A 25,977-nucleotide genomic window follows, 5' to 3' on the forward strand; every position below is an offset into this window, starting at 1 on the left:
CTCTGTAACACATTCAGGAAACAGCTCCAGTGTAAACACTGAGACCCTAGTAAATTTCATACATGTCAACCGCTGGTCATCCTAAGCACAAGCCTGAATTACAGAACCAAAGAAACTGATAACCCTTCATAGGAGATTCCTACATTTTGATCAAGATGGAAAAAGTATACTTGACAATCTTTTTTCAGCTAAGCAATAAGATTGCTCAGCAAAAAAGCTGAAAATTCAAAGAATGACTTTCGACAAACTAAACTTCTATTCATCAAGTGAGAAATTCTAAGGTATCCTAAATTATGCCCTCCCCATAATTTTTGATTTCTCCATAAAAATAATTTAAATCAAACAAAAATGAAACATTTTGTTCCAACAATTGTCACATATACATTTATAAACTTTTTTAAACTGTAAAAATGAAAAGAAAAAAATATTAATAATGAATTAATTTTATTGCAATGAATTCAAATGCTCGTATCATTGAACTAACAATGATTACAATCAACGTCTGTAAGACTAGTACATTCACTCCATAACCCATTATGTTTTAGAGTGTATAAAATGAATGTGCAACTACAAGAAACCACTGAGCTCCTGCTATCACTATGTGATTTGCCCTTATCATAGTGTGCTGGAAAAAGCTACAAAATCTTTGAAAAACAAAACCATAGAACCCGTAACAGTCACTTCGTTTTTTCCAAAGTGAGAGTTACCATTTTGTTTTATTTATGCCTTTGTGTTTTTGGTTACAAAACAATACCATAGTAGATTATGATGACAGAATATAGGTTTGATTATCAATCCTGAGTTCATAATTTTCATAAAGCATATTAATGTTCTTGTTTTGACTTCAATCAACTCTTTTTTGTGATTTAATTGAAAAATAAATAATTAAATGAAGAAAAAAATGGAAATACCAGACTAATATTTTTATTAGGGTACTTTCTTCATGCCCTTTCAGAAGTACCAGATGCGGGGACAATTATATCATATTAACCTTGGCAAAACATGGTTCCAAGATCCCACCGACCGTTCTTTCCACACTTTGCCTGGTTTTGGCCCACACTGCTGTTGCCTACCAATGTAAATCCTCTGCTACTATCACAATTGATGGTCACCATACTATCCACTTCAGTAGAGTAGCCTGTGACTGTAGCATCCAGTCCAGGTAACTTGATAGCACCACAATCCAGCCCTGACATACATACAAAGACAGATATATTATATATGCACAATTTGAGAGAAGGAATAACAATGCTGTGGTATAATTAAATACATTTTGTTTGAAATTAATTGGAATAAAATTATATATCAAATTATTTGGTGTGGTCGTGGAGGAGGAGGAGGAGGAGGAGGAGGTAGAGGAGGCGGTGGCAGCGGTAGTAGTAGTAGTAGTAGTAAGTGTAGTATAGTAGTAGTATAGTAGTAGTAGTATTTAGTAAGTAGTAGTGTAGTAGTAGTAGTAGTTGTAGTAGTGTATTGGTAGTAGAGTGAGTAGTAGTAGTAGTAGTAGTAGTAGTAGTAGTAGTAGTAGTAGTAGTAGTAGTAGTAGTAGTAAGTAGTAGTATAGTAGTAGTAGTAGTAGTAGTAGTAGTAGTAGTAGTAGTAGTAGTAGTAGTAGTAGTAGTAGTAGTAGTAGTAGTAGTAGTAGTAGTAGTAGTAGTAGTTAGTAGTAGTAGTAGTAGTATAGTAGTAGTAGTAGTAGTAGTAGTTAGTAGTAGATAGTAGTAGTAGTAGTAGTAGTAGTAGTAGTAGTAATAATAGATAGTAATAGTAGTAGTAGTAGTTAGAGTAGTATAGTAGTAGTAGTAGTAGTAGTAGTAGTAGTAGTAGTAGTAGTAGTAGTAGTAGTAGTAGTAGTAGTAGTAGTAGTAGTAGTAGTAGTAGTAGTAGTAGTAGTAGTAGTAGTAGTAGTAGTAGTAGTAGTAGTAGTAGTAGTAGTAGTAGTAGTAGTAGTAGTAGTAGTGTAGATTTTTGGTGGGGCATGAAACAGTCGTTGTGTTGCGTCCTTTACTCATATCCCCTAATTCAATGCATGTATGGAGTACCTGTCTATGGGCAGTTCATGGACATTATAAGAGTAGTAGAACTAAAAGAAAGAGGTCCTAACAGAAACAAATGAACAGAATGAAATGAAACATTTGTCTCCAAAAAGCCTACAGAGGGTGGGGTGGGGGGGGGGGTATAAATTAAGCACACCTTACATGATGAAACTGCAAAAATGTGTCGTCCACGTGCACATGTTTCCTATAATCTAAACATTTTAAAAAGTAAAACACTCACCAGGACATATATGACTGTCCCCTTGATATACATAGTCAAAAGGTTTGTCAGGTTGGCTGACACAAAATGTCCTCCGAACAAAAGGATCATACTGGAGTAAAATATTTCAAATTCATTAGTTTTCAGTTTAGATTACCTGCAAAACATCATCAAACTTTATAAACTTTGGATTTATAGCCTCACAAGCTCATTAATGCAATATATTGGAAATCTTTCTCATCGTTCTGTCTATATAGTATTAGAGTTTGAAAAAATAAGTTTAATGATAAATTCAGGAACTTGATAATTTATATGGGTGTAAGAGCATGCACGGATACTGAACAGTTATAAGAAATCCACGGGATGCTACTAAAAATGAGTGCTATGGAATATACCAGTCAGCAGTGCCTCTATGATGAGATAAAACTAGATTATTTAATTGATTTACATAGAATCCGCAATACAATGATTGATTTTGCCTGTCAAAATACAGCAACAAAGTCACCAAAAATGGAAATCTAAAATAATCTGACAAATTCCAAGTTGGAAAAAAAAAAAAAAAAAAAAAAGAAAATCAAGTTACTGGTATATCTAATAGTTATCTTTCGAGGCTGACTTGCTTTCCAGATATCATAAAGTGAAAACAAAAACACACTTTGTACTGAGTGGTACACGAGTCATATTATATCAAAGACATAGAAACCTTGAATAGTGCAACACTAAGTTTAGCACAGTATGACATCGAAGGCATGAAAATCAATTTCTTTTAGACAGTGTTGTAAAAGTAATGATTAATTTTCAAGTTGTCCACTGTATTGACATTAACTATGAAGGCCTATCAAGAGTTTTCAGTTGTTTTCAGTTTATACAGTATTCAATAATTTTTATTGAGGGCAATGATTTGTGGATCATTATAATGAAAGCATGGATGGTTTGTTTTTTTGTCTTTTAAAAATGAACAGCACCAAGGTTTACGTTATGATCACATACCTCTTCCGCCCTGGGATCTTTGCACTTTGTCATGGCAAAGGTGCCTCCCATATATTCATTCCCACTGGCATTATCCCAGGTCCTGTTATACACATTCTCAGTGTCGGTTTGTAATGGACATTTTAAAGCTGAAGAGGAGATTACAAATAGAAATGATGAATTATGTCTTAAGGAATATATGTAAATACCTTGAAAGGATGATGGTAATAACAATGATAATGATGATGATGATGATGATGATGATGATGATGATGATGATGATGATGATGATGTTGAAGATGATGAAGATCATTATCCTCTTCCTCCTCTCCTCATCATCATTAATAACATTATCATCTTGTCATTATGATAACAGCAACCATAGCAAGAACACTAACAACCATGATAAAGACTGAGACAGCCAGACTACAGTAAGAGGCAACTTGTATTACAATTTATCTTTTAATTGAAACTATTGAGAAGGATCACATGCATCATCTAAATTGATAAAAGAAAGAAGAAGTCTGTCTGTCTATCTATCTGTGTATGTTTGTATTTGAGACAAAACAGACTACTATCAGTTATGAGAATTTGCCAGTTCATTAACATTTCTATTCATATGATGCAGGACACCCAGATTTTTGCGATTTAGGTCGATTTTACAATGGCCATATGTTAAATCAATTTTAAACAGAATGCAAAAGCACAGTATTGTTGCCTTGAAATTATAGATCCAAGAACTCTACTAACTCTGTCCACTCTCTTCTCCTACAATACATTGTATAAAAGGAACAAAGTCGACCTCACTCAGCTCTTTATTATTGATTTTGGACCTGAGTTGCGTGATTAGGCCTCACTTGAATATTGATGCTATGCTACTCACAACATCTGCTAGCCAAATTAAACATACCAAGATACAAAATTGTGTAACATTTTAATGTTTATTGTCTGATTGATATTGATGCAGTGCATTTAGGTAAAATACTCATAACATCAGCCAGTCAGATATAACGTACCAACACACAACTATATGTAACCTTATATGATTATAGTCTGATGGATAGCATTTAGTCAGAACTAATCATTAAAATGGCTTTTTTAAAAATAACAAAGAGTTGAGTGACGTTAATTTCGTTTCATCTGTGATGAAGTAATAACTAATCACTAACAGGCTGTCTGAAAATATACCAAGAGATGAGTAACGTCAACTTTGTTCCTCCTATAAATCAGATATAAACGGTTAAGGTCACATATAGTTATGTGTGTTGGTAGATTCACCAGGAGGGAGATGTAGTGAGTATTTTACCTAATTGCATTCATATATACAAGATTTCCTCCCGGTTTCCCTTTCTCCCTCCTCTCTCTCTCTCTCTCTCTCTCTCTCTCTCTCTCTCTCTCTCTCTCTCTCTCTCTCTCTCTCTCTCTCTTGCACACACACATTCACACATATACACAACCACAAACAGCAGAGGGAGGGCGAAAAGAGAGAGAAAGAGAGACAGAGAGAGACGGAGAGAGAGATAGAGAGAGAGAGAGAGAGAGAGAGAGAGAGAGAGAGAGAGAGAGAGAGAGAGAGAGAGAGAGAGAGAGAGAGAGAGAGAGAAAGAGAGACAGAGAGAGAGAGAGAGAGAGGTGGGATGGGAAATGCTAAAAATGCTTTCCAGTAGATATTCGTCCAATCAAAGTACAGCATTAATGACACCCCCGCAGCTCACTTGGACCAATATATAGCTGGTTGTTCACAAATAGGAAAATAAATGAAGTTGATGTTACTCTGCTCTTTCATTTGTTTTTTTTTCTTTAATACCGTTAGGTGTTTGTTTACATCAAAGATGTAGGAGGCTTTGCTGGCATACTTTCTAAAAAACAAAATCAAAAACACAAACAAACAAACAAACAATCCTTACGGTTACAGACTGGTGGATCTCCAAATCCATCAACCTGGCAAGTACTTTGTCCTAACCCATCTAACTCATAATGAAGGGGACAGTGCCATTCCAAGACATCTTCAAAGTATTGGTGAGTTTTACTGGACATAAGCCTGGGGTCTCCCTCTCCTGCTGGCATAGGTAGATCACATGTTGTTCCTAGAAATACAATGATATTGTTATAACCATTGTTCAATTCAGTCCTTTAATTGAATTTTTTTCAAATCCTTATTTCCCCCATTATCTAATTTTTAAAACATATCCAGCCATTTCTAGCAAGACTGCATTAACAACACCAATGCAACTCTGGCCTCATTTGAGTCCTAAATTGCAATGCTGTTTCCTACTTTCTTGGTGAAAAATAAAATGTCATCAGGTTACAATTCAATAAAATGTAATCTTGCCTAAAGGACTAAGTAAGCCCTTTGCTCACGGTTAAGTAAGACGATTTATTTGAAGAGGAAGTCTTTGAATGAAACATGCTTTATAATCAGTTCCTAAAATCAAGTCACATGAATAAATAGTAATGTGATGATAAAATGTGACCTATAGTTTCAATCTGTCATTATATTCCTATATAAATCCTAATAATCTTAAAGTTCTGTTATGAAATTTGAGTGTGTTATTGTGTTATAAAGGTATCATCTGGGATTCATAACAAAACCTATATTATGTCTGAGGTTTCCAGCCAACAAAGAACCATACAGAAAATGGGATAAACTACTGCTCCATGGGTCTTAAAGGTCTAGATGAACACTTTAAGAAAAATTATAAGTGATACTAAGCTGCTAGAAGATGTGAACTGTTAAAAGTAATAAACCAAAAAGAATATATCAGCTTCAAAAAAGAGTTTGTTCTTTTCTATTTTTTAAAAATCTGTTATATTCATTTTTATTTATCAAGGGGGTACCGATAGCTCAGTTGATAGAGCACTAGCTTCACAAGCAAAGGGACTGAAACCTATTTCATGTGAAGCTGAGTTTTTTTCCAACCCCCAATTCCAACCAGCATGATTGGGTAGCTGAGTCAGTAAGATCTGGTGGAAAGTACTTTGCGACAGACTCAGGTCCAATCCAAAGGCTTACATTCAATTGCCATTGTCCATTTCACGCTTTAAAAACCACGATAAACTATATCTCATTTGCCTAATAGCTCTGAAGGACTTTTTAAAAAAAATGATTTAATTTGGAGAGTGAATTTTTAATATTGAATTTTTAATATCTGAACATCTAATTTTGAGGTTAAAGTAATTTCTTTTTGTTATTTTTTTAAATCTAGCTCATCTTTGTATATTACATGGAGGTTTTACTTTATATCACCTTGTGGTGGCTATGTGCAATCCTTTCCAATCTATTTTCAAAATTTTATTCACATTACAAATCCATTTTTATAAATTCTGTTCTAGCTACACGTCCGAATTTTATAGCTTTGCGTGTACCGGTTGTATATTTTATTTTAGTTTAGTTTAAATTACCTTCGTATTGTAATCAATTAGTTTAAGATAATGTAAAAATCTTTGTAAATGTAAAGATAACTGATGTTCATGATTATTTCCATTCTAATCAATAAATTATATCTTATCTCATTCAGGATCATTAAAGTATATCATATCTCATCTCATTTTATCTTATCTTAAATATGAGTTTATTGGTGACAACTTACGTATACATGTACGGTTTATTCTTAGTACATCTCCATCCATGAGACCATCCTCTTTAGGTGTAGGAATGAGGTATCCATTTTGTCCATCTTTTGTAAACAGCTCATATCCAGTTTCACAAGTACATTCCTTGTTGGAATCCCCTCCTGTACAGTGGGGATAAGGGTCTGCTGCAATTTCTTTTGTTTGGATGATATAGCAAGAGGATATAATTTGTGTCAGTAAATGCAATCACAAAAACAACAACAACAATAATAATAATCAAAATAATAATAATAATAATGATGATGATAATAAAATAATAATAGTAATGATAATGGTGATGATGATAATCTGTGGCTCAGCAGTACAGTCTTTGCTTTGTACCCAAAAGGTACCAACTTCGATCACCTGCCGCTTTGCTGCGTGGCCTTGAGCAAGTCACCTCACTCTATCTCAATTTGTGGCGCTGTACAGTGGCTGATTCACTTGAAATAGACCCGAGAGACAAATTTCCCCTAAGGGAGGAATAAAGGGAGTTTTTGTTTTTAAATTCAAAATAACAACAACATAACAACATTAACAACAAAAATATAATAAATTTATATTACAATGGCTTCATTTTCTATGTGCCTTGCATTCCTTCATTCTAAGAAACCCAATTCCTTTGTTAGGGTATGAGTTGTGATTTATACTTAGAGTCCTGAGCTCAAGACTTTTGTGGCCTTGACAATGTCCTTGCAAGTTTAAGGATGATCAAACACTATACCGTTCGACTTTCACAGAAATGTAAATGATTGGAGTTAGCTTAGTATCCCCTCCTCTTACCCCCCCCCCCCCCCCCCTCAACCCCCTGGCAATAGTTCAGTTTATTTCTAACATCCCGGAGAGTACTTTGCAATTAACAAATCCTCAAAACACTTGTTTAAAATGACAAAAAGATAAAGCGAGATAAATCTCAGCTCCATATTTCAGGTGGCTTTAAAGGACTATTTTTTTCTGTATTTTTTAAATACTGCCATTGCAGTTTAAAATATTGATTATGAACTCACTTATACAGTTTGTCCCATTATATCCAGGTTTACAAAGACAGGTCTTTCCTCCAGGATGATTAACACACACTTGTCTGTCATTACACGCATTGTCATCTTCACATTCGTTGATATCTGATAGAAAAATATTGATAATGAATATTTTCATAATATCGTACATTCATTTGCATGTTGAATTCCACTGTATAGTCAACATTGTTTTGTGTACCAGGTGAACTGAAGTGCAAACTGTCAATGATTCAAAGATTATTTAAAGCAATAGTGATCTAAAAGTTCTTAATGAATGAATGGTGAATAAGAAGAACATGCTTGACAATAAGGTAACAACAAGGGAAAGGTTATATATTTGTTGGTTTTGTTTTCAATTTTTAGGTACTCTCTTTTTTTTCTCTGTGAATGTCAATTAACCCGCCTACTATTATGAAGCATACATCTTATTTATACACTGTAACTTCTAAAATAAAGCAGATTGATCAAGAAAAAAACCCACAAAAAACGAATGAAAAAAAAACAAAAAAAACAAGACACATCCCCCACGAAAAAAAAAAACACACACACACACCCACACAAAAAAAAAACCCAAAAAAAACCACAAAAAAACGGAAACACAGCATTAAATATTTTGATCTCAGAACCTTGGTTAGTCAAAATAATTACAAAATAAACATACAATATGTAAAATCTGGACTTGAAACAGGATTTAACACTTTTCTTGTTCACACTCTCATCTTTCCAAATTTCACATAGTGACTACAATTTATACTGTATCTTTGTTATATAATTGATCCTTTGACGTATCTTATTACATTTTTTTTTGGTCTTCTTTTTTTGACTTTACTTTTTATTTTATATTTCCATACTTCTCCAGTGCATCACCTTAGGAAGCTTAATTTGTGGTTACCTTTACACTTTGTTTCTGGAGAGAGAGTCCTGTCCTCATTACAGTTTACAGTACCTTGGTCATCAGAAGGTTCAAACCCACTGTCACAGGTTATGACCCTTGTTTGGTTTACCCTTGGTAATGCAGTGTTGGTATACTTTCCTTTGTATACATGTGGCAGTGGACATCTGAGGACTGAAGTTAAATACTTTATCATCAATGCGAAATAAAAAGGGAGATTGAATTTCTTTCATTAAAAAAAACTCTCATTACCGGTAATTTTCTTTGTCATTAAAAATTCTTTATTTTTACTACAAACTTTATCGCTCTCATTGAAACCCAAAATCACATTGCAGTTACCACTGTTTTATGGTAAAAATTGTAAAAGAAATCATAATGGGTTTTGGTAAAATCAAACCCGACCTGTAAAAGGTGTATAAATATCTCTAGTGTAATTGGGGTCACAATGGTCAATCAATAAAATTGGAAATGATTTAAAATATCTTCTCACCATGTCAATATTATATTAATTTGTTTGATGCTCCAACCCACTTTTACGGGGGGGGGGGGGGGGGTTTGTAAGTTAAAAGTAAAAAAAGTTGATAATATTGCGTGCATTAGTATTGTCACATCCGTATCAAGTAATAAATGACATGAACATTTATTAGTAAAATATTGTTGAACAAGTTATGGGTGAAGCGTTAAAGCATTTGCTAAGCATTTTTTTCTATTTCTAACTTCCATTCATTTAATTTTATCTCCAGCATGAGCTTTTGAGTTATCCACCAATTATCCTCACCGTACTTTACAAAGGGTCCCTTACTAACAGCAAAACAAGGCATGACATGACGCCTGTCAGGCAATATTACAATTTTTTTCCAACAGAGACAATGCTGTTATCAGCCAGATATTCATTTTACCCCTGAGTACAGTGATAGAATGTGAGTAAAGAGCCTTTTCCAAGGACTCAACGATGCACTGAGCAAGTCTTGAACCCAGGACATTCTGATCCGAATGTGAGTGTCTAAACACAAAACCCTATATAGCCGCACTGTAGTTGTGAGTCAGAACATTTGTCAATATATACTGAATGAATTCCCTCTTTACAATCAATTAAAATCTCATATCATAACATTATTGATTCTAAAGGTTTGGATGGATGCTAATATGTTAAATGTTAAAATCTTATCCGGCATCCATTAACTGAATAGTGGCACGAATGTCATTTTACTTTCATAAACGAATTATGATTTTTTTTTAAAGGCTTACTCTGACAATGAGAATCCTGAGACGACCAGGTCATATTCCTCAGACAAACAATGTAGTCAGCCCCAATGAGCTCATAGCCTGGATGGCATTCTACTTTGATGATGGTTCCAAACCCATATTCTTTGTCACCATGCTCAAAGACAAGATCAGCATTGGCTACCTCTGGATAATCAGTACAGCCTTCCGCTGAAATGAACAAACAGTATGGAAATTCATGACACTTTACTAGAATCAACAAAATTGATAGAGAAATAGAGAATGAACGTTGTGTGAATGTTGGCATTTTGAATGGTAAGGAACTTATGTTTGACAAGTAACGATATCCATTAAATAGCCAGATAATGATAATGGGATTAGTTAGAAATAGACTTGCTACGGAGACACATCACAATGTCTCGAACCAAAGTGTTGTAAAAATCAATGATGCTTTATTTTTTTTCTTTTTTTTTTTTTTTTTGTGATGACTCATGTTGCCCAAGAAATTGACACTTGACTTTTTTCTGAGGCTGAGCTTTTTTGTTTTATGCAGTCCGTATCTTGTCTCCTGGGGGTTTTGAAAAATCTGATTAAAATTTAATTCATACAAAGCTGACACATTATATCCATATGTTCCGATTTGAATAATACTTCGAAAGTTCTGAGTCTGAGGTCTGACCGAAAAAAAAAGGTCGTTTGAGTTGATGGGAGATACTGTACAGATGTATTCTACCAACAACTCTTTCTTTACCGTTTTCAATTAAATGAATTTTGACTAACGGCTTTAAAAGCAGCTAATAACAATATTGTTTGTCCTCACAGAAAATGTATTGGTCTTTAATTTCCTTCGACTGTAGAAAAATTGATTGACTGATCTGTTTTCTGTTCTCTCCATGTTTCAAATTGCAGTCGTCTGCTAAGAAATATGCTAGGGGAGATCACTCACAAAACACAAATGTGCAACAGCTCTGTCAACATGGCCCAAATTCGAAGCGTACATAATAATAGATACAAATAAGTGCACGTCGCCTAAATTAGATGCCTTATAATTATAAACTAAATCTGGTTTATTATTATTATTATTATATATTATTATTATTATATATTATTATTATATTATTTTATTATTATTATTAATTATTATTATTATTATTATTATTATTATTATATTATTTTATTATTATTATTATTATTATTATTTTATTTTATTTTTGTGGTTTTGTTTGCTTTTGTTTTTTGTGTTGTGTTCTTCTTTTGTTACATGCATTGGCAAACTGTTTTGCTTTATGCCTATATAAATTCAGATATAAATTCAAGGGCAAACTAAGACTAAGACTCATTATTTGTTGCAATAAGTAGCCTATATCGTGTGCATCGAAGAAGATAATTTAGGGAGTATTAGTCTTGGTAGGATAATAACATTCAGGTATTGTTTTGGCTCGTTATTATCTAAGCGCTAAAATGTTTGTAAGAGTAGAATGTAAAAAAAATGACACAAGTGAACTAAACGTGTAGGTGAGATTCACGTTTCAAAACTAAAAAGACAGATCTGCACAATCATGCTCAATGCATGTCGCACTACATTTTGCCCCCTCCCCCGAACTCCCAAGCAGACCATATTGTGCTAAACATCCATTTAAAGGGTAGGTGCAATGTAGGTATGGAATACGTGTTTACACAAATACTCATTGGTTTGTTTATTTATTTATTTATTTATTTATTTATTTATTTATTTATTTATTTTTTATTTTTTTTACATGCATCAATTTATCACAAAATCAAATGTAGACTAACCTTTGCAGACAGGTGGCTCCGACCAGTGGCCATCATCCTCACAAATGACTTTCTTGGAACCTTGCAGACTGAAACCATTGGCACATCTATAGGTGGCCTCTCCCTTGTACTTTACACTGCCATCTGTGCTGTTGATAAGGCCATTCTCGATCATGGGTGGCAAGCCACAGTACACATCTGAGGAGATCAGACGTTGGAAACTGATTATAAGGTACATTACTATTTTAACATCAAATCGTATCTTAATACTTTTTACATCGATAGAAGTAAATGAATAGGATATCGCATTTGCTTTTCATAATAGGAATGTGTGGTGCAACTAATTGATGAATTTCTTTTAGATAAAATAAACAACATCCGCTAGCTGGATATAACGTACTAAGACACATAACCATAAACAATAACAATTTTTCGTAAAAGGGATACTTACGCTTCTAAATTTTTAGTGTACGTGCTCTAGCAGCAAGTAGATGTGGTCATGCTCGTCATGTTGCGCGCAAAAAAAAGAGAAGAAAAAGAAAAGAAAAGAGAAGAGAGAGAAAAGAAAGAAGAAGAGAAGAAGAAAGAGAATATCAAGATGTAACCTGTACAAAAACATAATTAAACATGTCATTCCTTGCTTAGATCGTCAAATTCCCTTTCAAGGGATATAACCTATCTAGCATTAGTTATAGGAATGGATTTCTTCGTATCCCCTTTTTTAATGGGTCATTACCTGGGCAAATTCAAATATCCTATCTCATTAGTCTTATCTTTCTCTCTCTATCTCCTCTCTTTTTCTCTGCCCTTCTACCACACAAACACTCTCTCTCTCTCTTCTCTCTCTCACACACACACTCTCTCTCTCTCTCTCTCTCTCTCTCTCTCTCTCTCTCTCTCTCTCTCTCTCTCTCTCTCTCTCTCCCCCTCTCCCTCTTGTCATAGTGTTATCCCTTCACCTTCCCATGCTAAAATGAAAACTTTCTGCTCAGTTTGTAAATACATGTATGATTCATTTTTTTCTCACTAAGCTAGGATTAAAAACCAAGACATCGGGTAATGGCTGTTTAAAGCCAAAGTATAGATTATCCCCCCCTCCCTTTCCCCATCCAAAAAAAAAGTCACTTTAGCAGGATCTCGTGATGAGAGAGGCTCCTACCTTGACATGACGGAGATCTGGTCTCAGTGGTGTTCAGGAAAGTCCATACCCCAGACGGGGAGCATGTTGCCGTCAAGTTGAAATCGTAGCCTTCCTGCCTGAATGAGTAGCCCTTGACACACCAGAAATGTTTATGGTAGGTCTCATTCAGGCTGCTACTCGTCTCAGCGTAGGACTCCATCAAATGGCTCTGGTTTTGGAAAGGTGGACACACTATGGGGATTGGCAAGGGAACAAGGAAGAGTGAGGTAGAATATGCATTATAATGGAATGAGTGGTATTGATGGTCATTTATTATATATTCGCCTGAGTTTTTTAATAGCCATCAATGTGGTATTTGTTGGGTTTTAAACTTTATATTTGGGAGCTGATTGATTAATGGCTGGTCCCATTAGCTCGAGCACTAGAGCGTTTGAGTCACAAGCTAACGAGTCGGTACCGTCAACTGGGGTGACTTTGCCTCTCGGGGTGGCTTTGCTCCAACATATTTGGAGCTTTTTGAGTATTCTCAGGCGTATTGCAGTATTTCCCTTATTAGAGAACTTGATTTTTTTTAATCAAAAGAAATAACTGTCACCAAACTAGATATCATCTAATTTGTCCAAATTTATAGAGACAAAGTCACCGTTTGAGGCAAAGTCTAACTAGTTGACAGAATTGAATACTGGTAGAATATTTTTTGCCCTGACTGTTATTTACTACCTGTCTGTAACTGGGGAGATGAGTCTGTTGGTGCTAGCGGAAACTGCTCTGCAAAATACAAACACCCAAATGGTATCAAGCAACTGATACTGTCTGGTTAAATCGCCATAACTGGCATGGACTCAGTGATGCGCCATATTTTGGACTTGAAGGACTACGTGATACGTGTTGACTTTTTATCTGATATGATAACGTTTTCAGAACGAAACTCAAAGTTTAAGGTACGTAATCCCCATTAGAGGCAGCGTCGGTCCACGGTAAGGTCTTTGCTTCGTAGCCGAAAGGTACCGAGTTCGGTCACCCTCCGCTGCGCTGTGTGACCTTGAGCAAGCCACCTCGCCCTAGCTCAATTTTCGGCGCTGTACTGCCGCTGACGCCTGGGTTCTTCTAGTCTTTCCTTGGAGTATACCCTAGAGACAAATTTTCCATATGGGATGAATAAAGGGAATTTTATGTTATTATTCATTAATTACTCAATTTGAATCCCAGACTGCCTGATGTGTGACTATAGAAATTAAGGCTTAATACTTACAAGTGGTGATGACCATGTCTATCTCATCGTGCCAATTAGACATCTCGCCACTGTGGTAGACAATCAGCATACTATTGACAGTATGTCCAATCAGTCTAGGTTCCTCAATCTCACCATGAGAAGAGTTCCAAGAGAATACCAGACTGTCTTCCATCATGGATGATCCATTATGCATCTGAAAAGAAAAAATAAAACGCCGGAAAAGTCATGGTAGATCACAAACTACTAGTTACAATTCTTGTGTATTATTCTTAGGGTGAACCAGACGTAGGAATTTGAATTTAAGGTCAATATGTGACCCACTGTCTGAAAACGGTATCATGCCAGGGTGCTGGAGATGCTAAAAATTAAATCTAAATTTATATATAGAAAAAAAAATTGGGTGAACAATATGTGCGTTTTTAATGAAGACACAAAAACTCTATTAAAAAATTAATATCTCCCTTTTTGGCATCTTATTCACCCCAGTTTAATACCGTTTAGATACGTTAGGTCACAAAATGGTTCGAATTGCAAAACAGTTTGGCTTGATGCTTTCAATTACTGGGGGGGGGAGAGAGAGAGAGAGAGAGAGAGAGAGAGAGAGAGAGAGAGAGAGAGAGAGAGAGAGAGAGAGAGAGAGAGAGATTTAGCATTTTTTTTCTCTCTCTATTTTAAATTTTGAATTCAATATTCTTGGTCCATTTCATCCCGACATCCCGGTCACATTTACAGACTGTAGAGTAATTTTTCACATTATGTTGACGCCAAAAGAACGCCTACCTGAGGGGTTTGATTATACACTCAAAATGATATACACTAGGCACTAACGATCGGAGAGAGAGAGTCGCGAGTGGCGCAAAATCTTTAGAAGTTATTGGCAATAAAGAGCGAAAGCGAGGAGAAATTAATATATGAATGGAGATTTAGAGCAAGGAAGTGCAAAAGGAGGAAAAGAAGTGTGAGGACGAAGAAGAGGTGTGTGGGGTGGGGGGGGGGGGTGAAAGGAGGAATATTAACACTTTTTTCTTCCATCCAATACTTACCTGAATGAAACTGTCATTCCCAAGCATAATTTCATCAGCAATAATTTTATATTCAGCGTTTTTGTAGTCGTGAGGATTCGTGATCTTCCACTTACATTCATGATTTGGTGGAACCTTATGGGTTTTCACTTTCAAGTAAGATGCCTCTATGTCCACATCACATCCTGCAATGGCAGAGGAGATCAAAAAATTTATTTGTACTCTAGAATTGCGCAATCAATCCAGTTACTTTGAGCAATATGACCAACGCGCCATTAATATCAATTAATCTGTTAAAATAATAAAGATTCAAAGTTTATTTTTGGGCATTTTGCCATTATAGCCCATTTGTTAAAAACGGATCGAAAATTTATTGAAGTGCACGTACTCCTGATCCCAAAGATAAGATTAATCTTTTAATGGTTCTTGATTATTAATGAAAATGATAAAGAAATGATTCTAAGAAAAAGTCAGTGTTTTACCTGATTTCACCTTTGCCTCAAAGCCCTTGTTCATCATTCCCTCTGTCTCTACAACCAACCTCATGTTGTTATCTGTTGAGATGACGACATATCGTCCCTCGTCTGGGATGTCGATCTCAATCCCGTTTGATTCAATCAAGACCAGGTCCTTTGATGCTCTTGATGTTATCTGGATACGTAAAAATGTTCTAGGGATGAATTTAATAATTCTTTTGGGAAGAACAACGAAGAAAAGATCAGTCATCTATCAAACCACCCACCACTCAACCATCCACATTATCCATCCACGTTATTTCCTGTTTTGGATTAATAAAGTTCATCTTTCTTATCCCCACGCATCCATCTAATTAATCCATCCACCCCGAGGTGCACATAAATGAGCATAAATGAGTCTGACATGCGAACCCATTTATGGGCCTAGTTTAGCATTATTATAATGGACAATATTTTGCGCATTTTTTTTTTAGATTTCCATTACAACAATGAGACCATAAACAATTGAGTTATCAGACCTGTAAATAAATGCACGTTGATCCATCCTGTTTACTGTTCTTTTAAACAACAAGAAATGTGAAAGTTGAGCGTATGTCAATAATATAATCTCAAATCTTTTACAATCATTTCAATCAAAAGTACCCTGACATTTTACCGTCATGAAGCGGTGGATCACACACACACACACACACACACACACAGATACACACACACACACATGCACAAACACAATTACACCCACATACGTTATGCACTAACCTCAAGGGTAATCAGCTCCCCTTCATCAGCATGGATGTTCCATTCCGTCGTCAAATACCATGGTCCGTTACTCGGGTTTGGAACTCTCAACTCCTGGATACTACTACCTGCCTTGACGTCTATAACTCGACCACGATTGATGGATTCCACTGAAATGAAAACAGTGTAACACTGTAAAGCCCCCCATAGACGCTGACATCCGCTGATCGCGGTACGGATGACCTCGTCGCTGTGACCCGATCCCTGCGTTTATCGCAGATGATTTTTGCCCACACACAGGGAGATATTTTTTTGAGGCGATCGGCGATCGGGGGCGTGACAGTATAAAAAAGTGGACAATTTTTTTTCGGATTTTCGCTGTTTTCACGTCGGATTCGTGATCAGCGTCAAATTTACAATAGGTTTGATACTAAGAACTGTGTGTTTACTCCAAAAATTGGTGAAATTAGAAATAAATTTTAATGAATAGTGAGGCTATGTGGCCGACAGAACCGATCCCAGTTACTGTCTGTTATTCTATCTTTCGTCTTGCGCACAATAGTGATTACTTTTCACTAAATTATATCAATTAGACTGTTGAAGGAACGAAATTGACATCATTCCACTCTTTGTTATTGTATTAAGGCAGTCATTTTGGTAATTAGTTCTCACTAAATTATATCAATCAGACTTTTAACGTTCAAGGTTACTCGTAGTTTTGTGTGACGGTACGTTATTTCCAACTGGTGGATGTTGTGAGCATTTTACCTAAACTCATAGCATCAATAACCGTCCAAGATATTCGCATCATATGTAGCAATAGCTATAATAATCTAACATGTCGAGAGGAGAGAGAGAGAGAGAGAGAGAGAGAGAGAGAGAGAGAGGGGGGGGGGGGAGAGAGAGAGAAAGAGAAAGAGAGAAAAATTTACTTGCGCTATATATACCGCTATATTCAATAAAGGTGCTCAAATCACTTTATAAGGGTCTTTGGCCAACATAAAAACATGTTAGACGAGACACGACTGTTAAGCGATATTGCAATTGTTTCCCGACAGAGGCGACGCTGTAAACAGCGAGGTACTCATTTTAACAGTGAACAAGGTGAGAGAATGTGAGTAAAGAGCCTTTTCCAAGGACTCAATTATGCGCCACTCAGAGCGGGACTCGAATCCAGTACCGTCCGATCCAAAGGCGAGTGTCATTTCACAAGATCACATGCATAGCCGCACAAAAAAGTGATGAGAGAATAGATTCATATGTATTGAAGGAGGAGAGAGCGGATGGAGTGAGTAAAGTTCTTGGATATTTATAGAAGGAACCAAATTGACGTCACTCATCTCATTGTTATTGTTTTTAGACACCCATTTTTATGATTAGTTCTCATTAAAATATATCAGACTATAACGTTCAAGGTTCCATGTAGATCTTTGGGCTGGAGTGATATTTCTGGCTGGCGGACTTTGTGAGTATTTTAATTTAACACAGAGCATCAATAGAAGGAATGAAGTTGACGTTAGTTAACCCGTTGTTATTGCTTTTAGACAGCATTTTATAATTAACTTATCACTAAGTTATATCAATCAGACAATGAACGTTCGCGTTTGCAGTTTTGTGTGTTAATATGTTATACCCCGATGGAGATGTCGTGAGTATTTTTCCAATACGCATAACATCCATACATTTGCAATCCGATTTAAGTTTAAAAGCAAAGTAGATCACGGAAATGTTTCCATTTTGTGGACAATAAAGATTTGTTATTTATCGTCATTATTATTATTATTATTATATTATTATTATTATTATTATTATTATTATTATTATTATTATTATTATTATTATTATTATTATTATTATTATTATTATTATTATTATTATTTTATTATTATTATTATTATTATTTATAAAACAAATCGACAGTGTTCCCGTGGCAGGTTAAACGGGTACTCCTCGGGACTACTCGCATTCGACACCCCCCCCCCCCCACCACCACCACCCCCACCACCGCCACCACACACATGCACACAGCTCTTTTTTTTTTGGGGGGGGGGGGGGGCGTTGTTTGTAGATTATAATTCAGGGTTACAATGCCCACCCCTGTCATCACGTAGTCAAGGCTTTTTGGCATCTGCCAATCCCAAATGTCTGTGTCAAGGTCGACCGTCATGTCGCGTCAACGGGTGAGGAGGAAAAAAAAAAAAAAAAGAACTGGCATATTATTATATCATTACATTGAAAATTATGAAAACTATTTTTTATTTTGTATGAAATCCTTTATAAATTTTACGATGATCAAGAACGAAACTTTTGCCATCTACCTCTTCCTGGCGCAACATTTATAAAAATATTATTAAAAAAAATAATAACACAGCATTTATTTGGCGCAATATCCACGTGCTCAAAGCGCTTTACAAGGGGTCCCAAGGCAACAGCAATATTAAACTTGAAAGACGAGACATGACGCCTGTCAGGCGATGTGACATTTTTTCCTAACAAATTCAACGAACGGCCATGTACTCATTTTACACCTGAGTACAGTGAGAAAATGTGAGTAAAGAGCATTTTCCAAGGACTCAACTCTGCGCCACGCAGAGCGGGTCTCGAAACCTGAACCTTCCGATCTGGAAGCGAGAGTCATACCACAAAACAGGGAGGGGCACTGTTCTGTCGGCCACATAACCTCAATATTTATTTCTAATTTCATCAATTTTTGGAGTAAAAACATAGTTCTTGGTATCAAACCTATTGTAAATTCGACGCTGATCACGAATCAGACGTCAAAACAGCGAAAATCCGAAAAAAATTGTCCAATTTTTTATACTGCCACGCCCCCGATCGCCGATCGCCTCGAAAAATATTAAGCAAAGCGGGCTTTGCGAGCGATCGACCGTACCTAGGTTTATCGGCCAGGTATTTGGCCACACACATTGCGTTTTCACCCCGGTTTGCCTGATCGGGGTCTGAACCAGGATGAAAACCGGGCGTGTATGGAGCCTTTAATGGCCATACTTAACTCTCATTTTTGTTTGTTTAAAAAGTTCTTCAGATCCATTAGGTCCATGGAGCCGGAGTTTATCCCGGTTTCTATAACTTGAAAAAGGAAACTAGTAATAATAATTAAGAAAAGGAAATACACGAAAGAAGGGATGGGCGAGAAAATGGTGATGATGACGACGACTATGATGATGATGATGATGGTGATGATGATGATAATGATGATGATGATGATGATGATGATGATGATGATGATGATGATGACGATGATGATGATGATGATGATGACGATGATGATGATGATGATAATGATTACTACGACTATGATGATGATGGTTATGATGATGATGATGATGATGATGATGATGATGATGATGATGATGATGATGATGATGATTACTACGACTATGATGATGATGGTGATGATGATGATGATTTTGATGACGATGAATGTATTTACCAGCAGACCAAGTGACATTAATTCCTTCAGTGCTGACGCTGGCATCAGAACGCAACTCCAAAATCAGGAAGTTGTTGTAGCTATACATGGTCATCGGACTGCCAGGGGTCGCAGCACGTCCAGTCAACGTGTCAAGAACATAGCTCGTGGCAGGTGTGGGTCCTCCGGCGTAGACAGTCAAAATGTCCACATCTTTCTCAAGGTCAAGGACGTGAAACTAAAAATTTAACAAAATATAAATAGACTAAAATAATAATATTAATCTTTTTTACTTAGTAATTTTAGATCAAGATAATAACAATATTATGACCCACTTGTTAGTCAAGAGCCTTTGAAATGATCAGTAGCTGAATAGGTGGCAATCTAGGCGCACAAATTAGCAGACCTGATAACCGAACGCAATACGGTGGGCGTTTTGAGCTCGGTGCAAACTTTGGAAATGAGTGTGTGTAGGTACTCATGCTAACATTATATCATATCGTATCCTATCATATCATAATATCATATCAGTAATAGGACTTTAAAATTGATTGTGTTACCCTTAAAACATAATTTACAATGTACCAGACATTACACATTGCATATTATTTTTGACTTTAAAATATTTAACAGGGATAATAATAATAATAATAATAATAATAATAATAATAATAATAATAATAATAATAATAATAATAATAATAATAATAATAATAATAATAATAATAATAATAATAAAATAATAATAATAATAATAATAATGATAATAATAATAATAATAATAATAATAATAATAATAATAATAATAATAATAACAATAATAATAATAATAATGATAATAATAATAATAATAATAATAACAATAATAATAATAATAATAATAATAATAATAATAATAATAATAATAATAATAATAATAATAATAATAATAATAATAATAATAACAATAATAATAATAAAGGCAATTGTTTGAGAAGAACTTTCTTACGTCAAGCTTTAGTATCTGCCAAGGCATCCCTTCAATGGTCCATTTACAGTAGGCACTATTTTCATAGCCCGTAACGATGGAACCACTAGACTGATAGTAGCGTTTTGTGCAGTGATCTGGGAAGGACAATGAATGCGGAAAAGTTCTATAGATTCTTCATTAAGAAACGGCCATAGCCACTGAAAATACATGCTAACCAACTACATTAGATGGCCTACTGGGTAGGCGATAATTTTTCACAATTATTTGATGTAATGAGTGTGAATGTGCGTTGTAAAATAGAACAATTTTTGTTTTTATCAAAGTGATAAATTCGGCTCTGGCGATGGACACCCCAAGGAAAGAGGAAGCGAGGCCGCCCCAAGGAGACGCACCGTAGAGAGGGACCTAAAACAGAGAGGTATGTCCCTCGAGATGGCCCCAAGAATAGCTGCTGACAGGACCAGATGGAGATCCCTTGCATCGCCTCAAGTGCCAGCAGGCCCGGAGAGAATTGAGTGAGTGAGTAAGTTTAAAATCTGAAACCGTGTCAGACAAAGCAGAAAGTGCACTTTATAAAATATCGGTTTGCATTTCAGAAAGAATATTTTTTAAAAATATTGTGGTCAGCTTTGTGTTCGAAAGTTATGACACTCGCCTTCTGACCGGTAGCTCCAGGATTTGAGTCCAGTACTGAGTGGCGCAAAAACGTTATTATGTAGTGAGGTTTTAAAATTTAAAAGTCGAATTTAGGTGTGTGTGTGTGTGTGTGTGTGTGTGTGTGTGTGTTTATTGCATATAATAGTTACCAGAGCAATCGCTTTCATCTGAATGGTCCATACAGTCATTGTATCCATCACATGTCCACTTCTTGTTGATACACATTCCGTTACTACATCGGAACATGCCTGTGTGATACAGAACGATTTAGAAACACGCTTTCACTATTCACAATATAGAGGTCTATGCCATATGTAATGCTTCATTAGTTAGACATTTGATTAGGATTAGACATGATAAGTGATATTAATTTTATGAAATAGAATTGGCATTTCAAAAGGAACCAAGGAATTTACCCAATGGAAACCGTACGGTGCTCTTATCGGCTAACCAACCAGCGGCCTCGATGAGAAAAATATCCGCCATTTTGCTGTTGGCTGGGAATCGCGTTACTATAGTAAACAAGCGCTGATCGGCCGTTCATGAAAACAAGTTGCTGCTCGCTCGTTTAACTCAAAATTATTCAAAACGATCTCTCTAAAATGATATAAATGTGACTTCTTAAGGTTTTCTTCACGGTCAAAACCACACAACATTCTATTAATGATTACGTCCGAGGCAAAAAGGAATATTGACAGGTCGACCGAGAGTTGAACTCGTGAGACGACAAACATCAATGCGAAGTGTAGCGAGAGTCAAGCTATTGTTTGTCTTGTCCTATTCTATATAGAGAAAAGGATAAATAGTATAGCCTCGTGTGTGAGTGGTTGCGTGTCATAGTCTTGTTTTTAAATTGTTTCTGTTGTTTATGTGTGTAGTGATGACTCTCTCACACTCAATTTCAATGCCGAAAGAGGAATTCCCACACACAAGAAAGGGGAATTGGGGTGGTATTTGGCATACATATTGTATAGTATCTAGTTCTAAATAGATAACTGATTAGAATTATATTATGATATATAAACACAATGCCAAATACAATTCCGAAGTTTCCTTATTTCAAATGAAGTAAAGCTCCAAAACCTAATGGTAGTGATTGTAGTACTGAGTGTTAGTGAGGTGATGTGGTGTTGGTGGTGGTTGTAGTTGTAGTAGTAATAGTGATGATGATGTGGTGGTGGTGATGATTGTAGTTGTAGTAGTAGTGGTAGTGATGATGATGTGGTGGTGGTTGTAGTAGTAGTGGTAATGGTAATGATATGGTGGTGGTGGTGGTTGTAGTAGTAGTGGTCGTGATGATGATGTGGTGGTGGTGTTTGTAGTAGTAGTGGTAATGATGCGGCTATGTGGTCTAGTAGTATGACACTCGCTTCCGGATCGGAAGGTCCTGGGTTCGAGCCTCGCGCTCGGCGCATAGTTGAGTCCTTGGAAAAGGCTCTTTACTCACATTCTCTCACCGTACTCAGGTGTAAAATGAGTACCTGGCCGTTAACAGAGTTGTCTTTGTCCGAAAAATTGTAATATCGCCTAACAGGCGTCATGTCCCGTCCTACATGTTAAATGTTGACCAGGGACCCCTTGTAAAGCGCTTTGAGCACATTTAGTAGATATTGCACTATATAAAGCTCAATTTAAAAAAAAATATTTCAATGATGATGATATGGTGGTGGTGGTTGCAGTAGTAGTAGTGGTAGTGATGATAATGTGGTGGTGGTTGTAGTTGTAGTAGTAGTGATAGTGATGATGATGTGGTGGTGGTTGTAGTAGTAGTGGTAGTGATGATGATGTGGTTGTGGTGGTTGTAGTAGTAGTTGTAATGGTGATGATATGGTGGTAGTGATGGTTGCAGTAGTAGTGGTAGTGATGACGATGTGGTTGTGGTGGTTGTAGTAGTAGTGGTAATGGTAATGATATGGTGGTAGTGGTGGTTGTAGTAGTAGTGGTAATGGTAATGATATGGTGGTGGTTGTAGTAGTAGTGGTCGTGATGACGATGTGGTTGTGGTGGTTGTAGTAGTAGTGGTAGTGATGCTATTGTGGTGGTGGTTGTAGTAGTAGTGGTGGTGGTGGTTGTGGTAGTAGTGGTAATGATGATGATATGGTGGTGGTGGTTGCAGTAGTAGTGGTAGTGATGACGATGTGGTTGTGGTGATTGTAGTAGTGGTAGTGATGATGATGTGCTGGTGGTGGTGTAGTAGTAGTGGTAGTGATAATGATGTGGGGCTGGTGGTTGTAGTAGTAGTGTTACAGATGATATTGTGGTGGTGGTTGTAGTAGTAGATGATGTGGTGGTTGGAAAACACATTACAGGTTATTATAATAAATGATTACACACATTCTCTAACTTCATTTTTTGACAGCTTCGTTGTGCCATAAATATACGCAACAGTTCTGAAACATTTTATTGTGGATTTTGATATTGTTTGTTGTTTTTCTTGTGTCGTTATGTTGACATAGATACCGAATGAATGGTAATTACTACATTCTCAGCCAACAACAAAATGGCGCTGAATGCTTTCATTGGTGGACACTTTTTAGGCTTCGCACGTATTCTCATTCGTTTAATTCTATGAAAGGAACTTAATAGGAAATATTTCTCTCGTGTAATTAATCTCATGGATTTTCGATCCATATTTTGTTGGACTACCATATAAGTTTATCTTTGTTAAATCTATTGAATTAAGAAGAAGAAGAAGAAAAAGAAGAAGAAGAAGAAGAAGAAGAAGAAGAAGAAGAAGAAGAAGAAGAAGAAGAAGAAGAAGAAGAAGAAGAAGAAGAAGAAGAAGAAGAAGAAGAAGAAGAAGAAGAAGAAGAAGAAGAAGAAGAAGAAGAAGAAGAAGAAGAAGAAGAAGAAGAAGAAGAAGAAGAAGAAGAAGAAGAAGAAGAAGAAGAAGAAGAAGAAGAAGAAGAAGAAGAAGAAGAAGGAGGAGGAGGAGGAGGAGGAGGAGGAAAAAAAGAATATGAAGACGAAGGAGATGATGAGCGGAGGAAGAGGGAGAAGAAGAGAAGGTGGATTAGGAGGTGGTGGAAGAGGAAGAGCAAGGGGAGGAGAAGAAGTGAAAGGAGGAAGAGGACGAGTAGGAAAAGGAGGAGGAGAAGGAGGAGAATGAAGAAGAAGAGAGGATCAGGATGAGGAGCATTGCATAAGTATGAAGATGAAGAGCATAAGAAGGGAAGAAATAATGAAAAAAGGATAAAAAATGAGGAGTGATGTTCTGCACGTAATACAATTTACCTTTTAGACAGGCAGGTGTTCTGCAAACGAATGGATGTATTTTGTCAGCATCATCCACCATCCATCTACCATCCAAATTACTGGTCAATGCATTGGGACCTTTAGTTTTGTTGTAGTTGGGTTGTTTGGCTTGCCAGTAACCATACATACTAGCAGTCTTGTTCATCCCATCATAATCATCATAATCATCATCATCATCATCATCATCGTAATGTTTACCAACTACACAGATGGATTGAGGAATGAAGAGATAGATGATTAATGAGATAAGTGCTTTGCGTTTCCCTTTTCTTTTAGCTCATAACAATCTGCCAGTCGGATATGATGTACCAACACACACTGCTATGTGTAACCTTAAACGTTTAGAGTCTGATAAAAAGCATTGTTTAGTGAGAACTACTCATAAAAATGGCGGACTAAAAACAATAACAAAGACCTGAGCTATAAATATGGCCAGGTTTGTCACCGGATCCTTGACATGCTCTAATTTTAGACGTTTTCAATCTTCTTTGTTGTGTGATGATACTGTTTCTTACCCATGTCTCATTTTTGTTATCATCACTATCGCCACGTTTACCAACCGAATGGAAAGATGATGGATGAGTAAATAGATGAATCCATAAGTCGATACGCCACGAGGTCTTGGAGTTATGGAAGGAATCATTCTTACTCTAACAAAACAATTCATCTTTCATTTTGGCCTGAAAACTTTTACTTCAAATTTTGCAATCGATTAAGGCATGTATGCGCTTCATACTCAGTAAAAAAAAATCGTACAACTATGATTTTCTTGACTGTAATTGCAGATCTATAATATGATATGCATCTTAGACTTTTTATAAACGTTCTTTAAAGGGGGGATGTTCCGTCCTTTTTGGGCAAATTGTTTTTTCTAAAATTTTGTTTTGTTTTATTTTTGTTTGTTGTTGTTTTTGTTTTGATTTGTTTTGTTTTGTATTGTTTTGACTTATTTTATTTTGTAAGCTAACGGCAACGGCGGCCATCTTGGTTCTAAACAAAGAAAATCATTACTTTTTATTCTTCAAGCTGGCTAGAACTTTTCATATGTCTTGTGACCAGAATGTGTAAAAGTCAAAACATGATCAAGTTTATGGGGTTTTTTTTCCTCTGGATACGCTTTTATGCTCGCCGGAGAAATATTTCATACGGGCGTCGGCCATTGTTCCAATAGTTTAGAGCCAGTGTTGCTAAGTTACCATGCGTCATTATGAAGGAAGTGACGTTAGGACTATTGAATCCTATTGTGGTGACTTTTCATTTTTTTATCATGAGTAATATGTATTTTCAAAATGTCATGTACTCAGATCTG

General features: G+C 36.0%; 1 protein-coding gene across 1 annotated transcript in view; it reads right to left on the reverse strand.

Moving 5' to 3' along the window:
- Positions 1-25,977, reverse strand: part of LOC144972462 (uncharacterized) — a 101,758-nt gene that overhangs the window by 59,025 nt on the left and 16,756 nt on the right. Inside the window, exons 5-22 of the mRNA XM_078913656.1 lie at positions 24,648-24,869; positions 21,563-21,661; positions 20,775-20,890; positions 19,808-20,024; positions 16,375-16,523; positions 15,622-15,790; positions 15,161-15,324; positions 14,136-14,310; positions 12,902-13,114; positions 11,764-11,940; positions 9,994-10,179; positions 8,746-8,919; positions 7,845-7,958; positions 6,816-6,992; positions 5,133-5,312; positions 3,247-3,374; positions 2,278-2,368; positions 992-1,189 (exon numbers count right to left, since the gene is read on the reverse strand). Coding sequence (XP_078769782.1) covers positions 992-1,189; positions 2,278-2,368; positions 3,247-3,374; positions 5,133-5,312; positions 6,816-6,992; positions 7,845-7,958; positions 8,746-8,919; positions 9,994-10,179; positions 11,764-11,940; positions 12,902-13,114; positions 14,136-14,310; positions 15,161-15,324; positions 15,622-15,790; positions 16,375-16,523; positions 19,808-20,024; positions 20,775-20,890; positions 21,563-21,661; positions 24,648-24,869 — 2,949 coding nt within the window. The remainder of the gene's footprint in view (positions 1-991; positions 1,190-2,277; positions 2,369-3,246; positions 3,375-5,132; positions 5,313-6,815; positions 6,993-7,844; positions 7,959-8,745; positions 8,920-9,993; positions 10,180-11,763; positions 11,941-12,901; positions 13,115-14,135; positions 14,311-15,160; positions 15,325-15,621; positions 15,791-16,374; positions 16,524-19,807; positions 20,025-20,774; positions 20,891-21,562; positions 21,662-24,647; positions 24,870-25,977) is intronic.

This window comes from Berghia stephanieae, chromosome 5 (genome assembly GCF_034508935.2).
Source record: "Berghia stephanieae isolate SIO BIC M18660-M18661 chromosome 5, UCSD_Bste_1.3, whole genome shotgun sequence".
Lineage (NCBI taxonomy): Eukaryota > Metazoa > Mollusca > Gastropoda > Nudibranchia > Aeolidiidae > Berghia > Berghia stephanieae.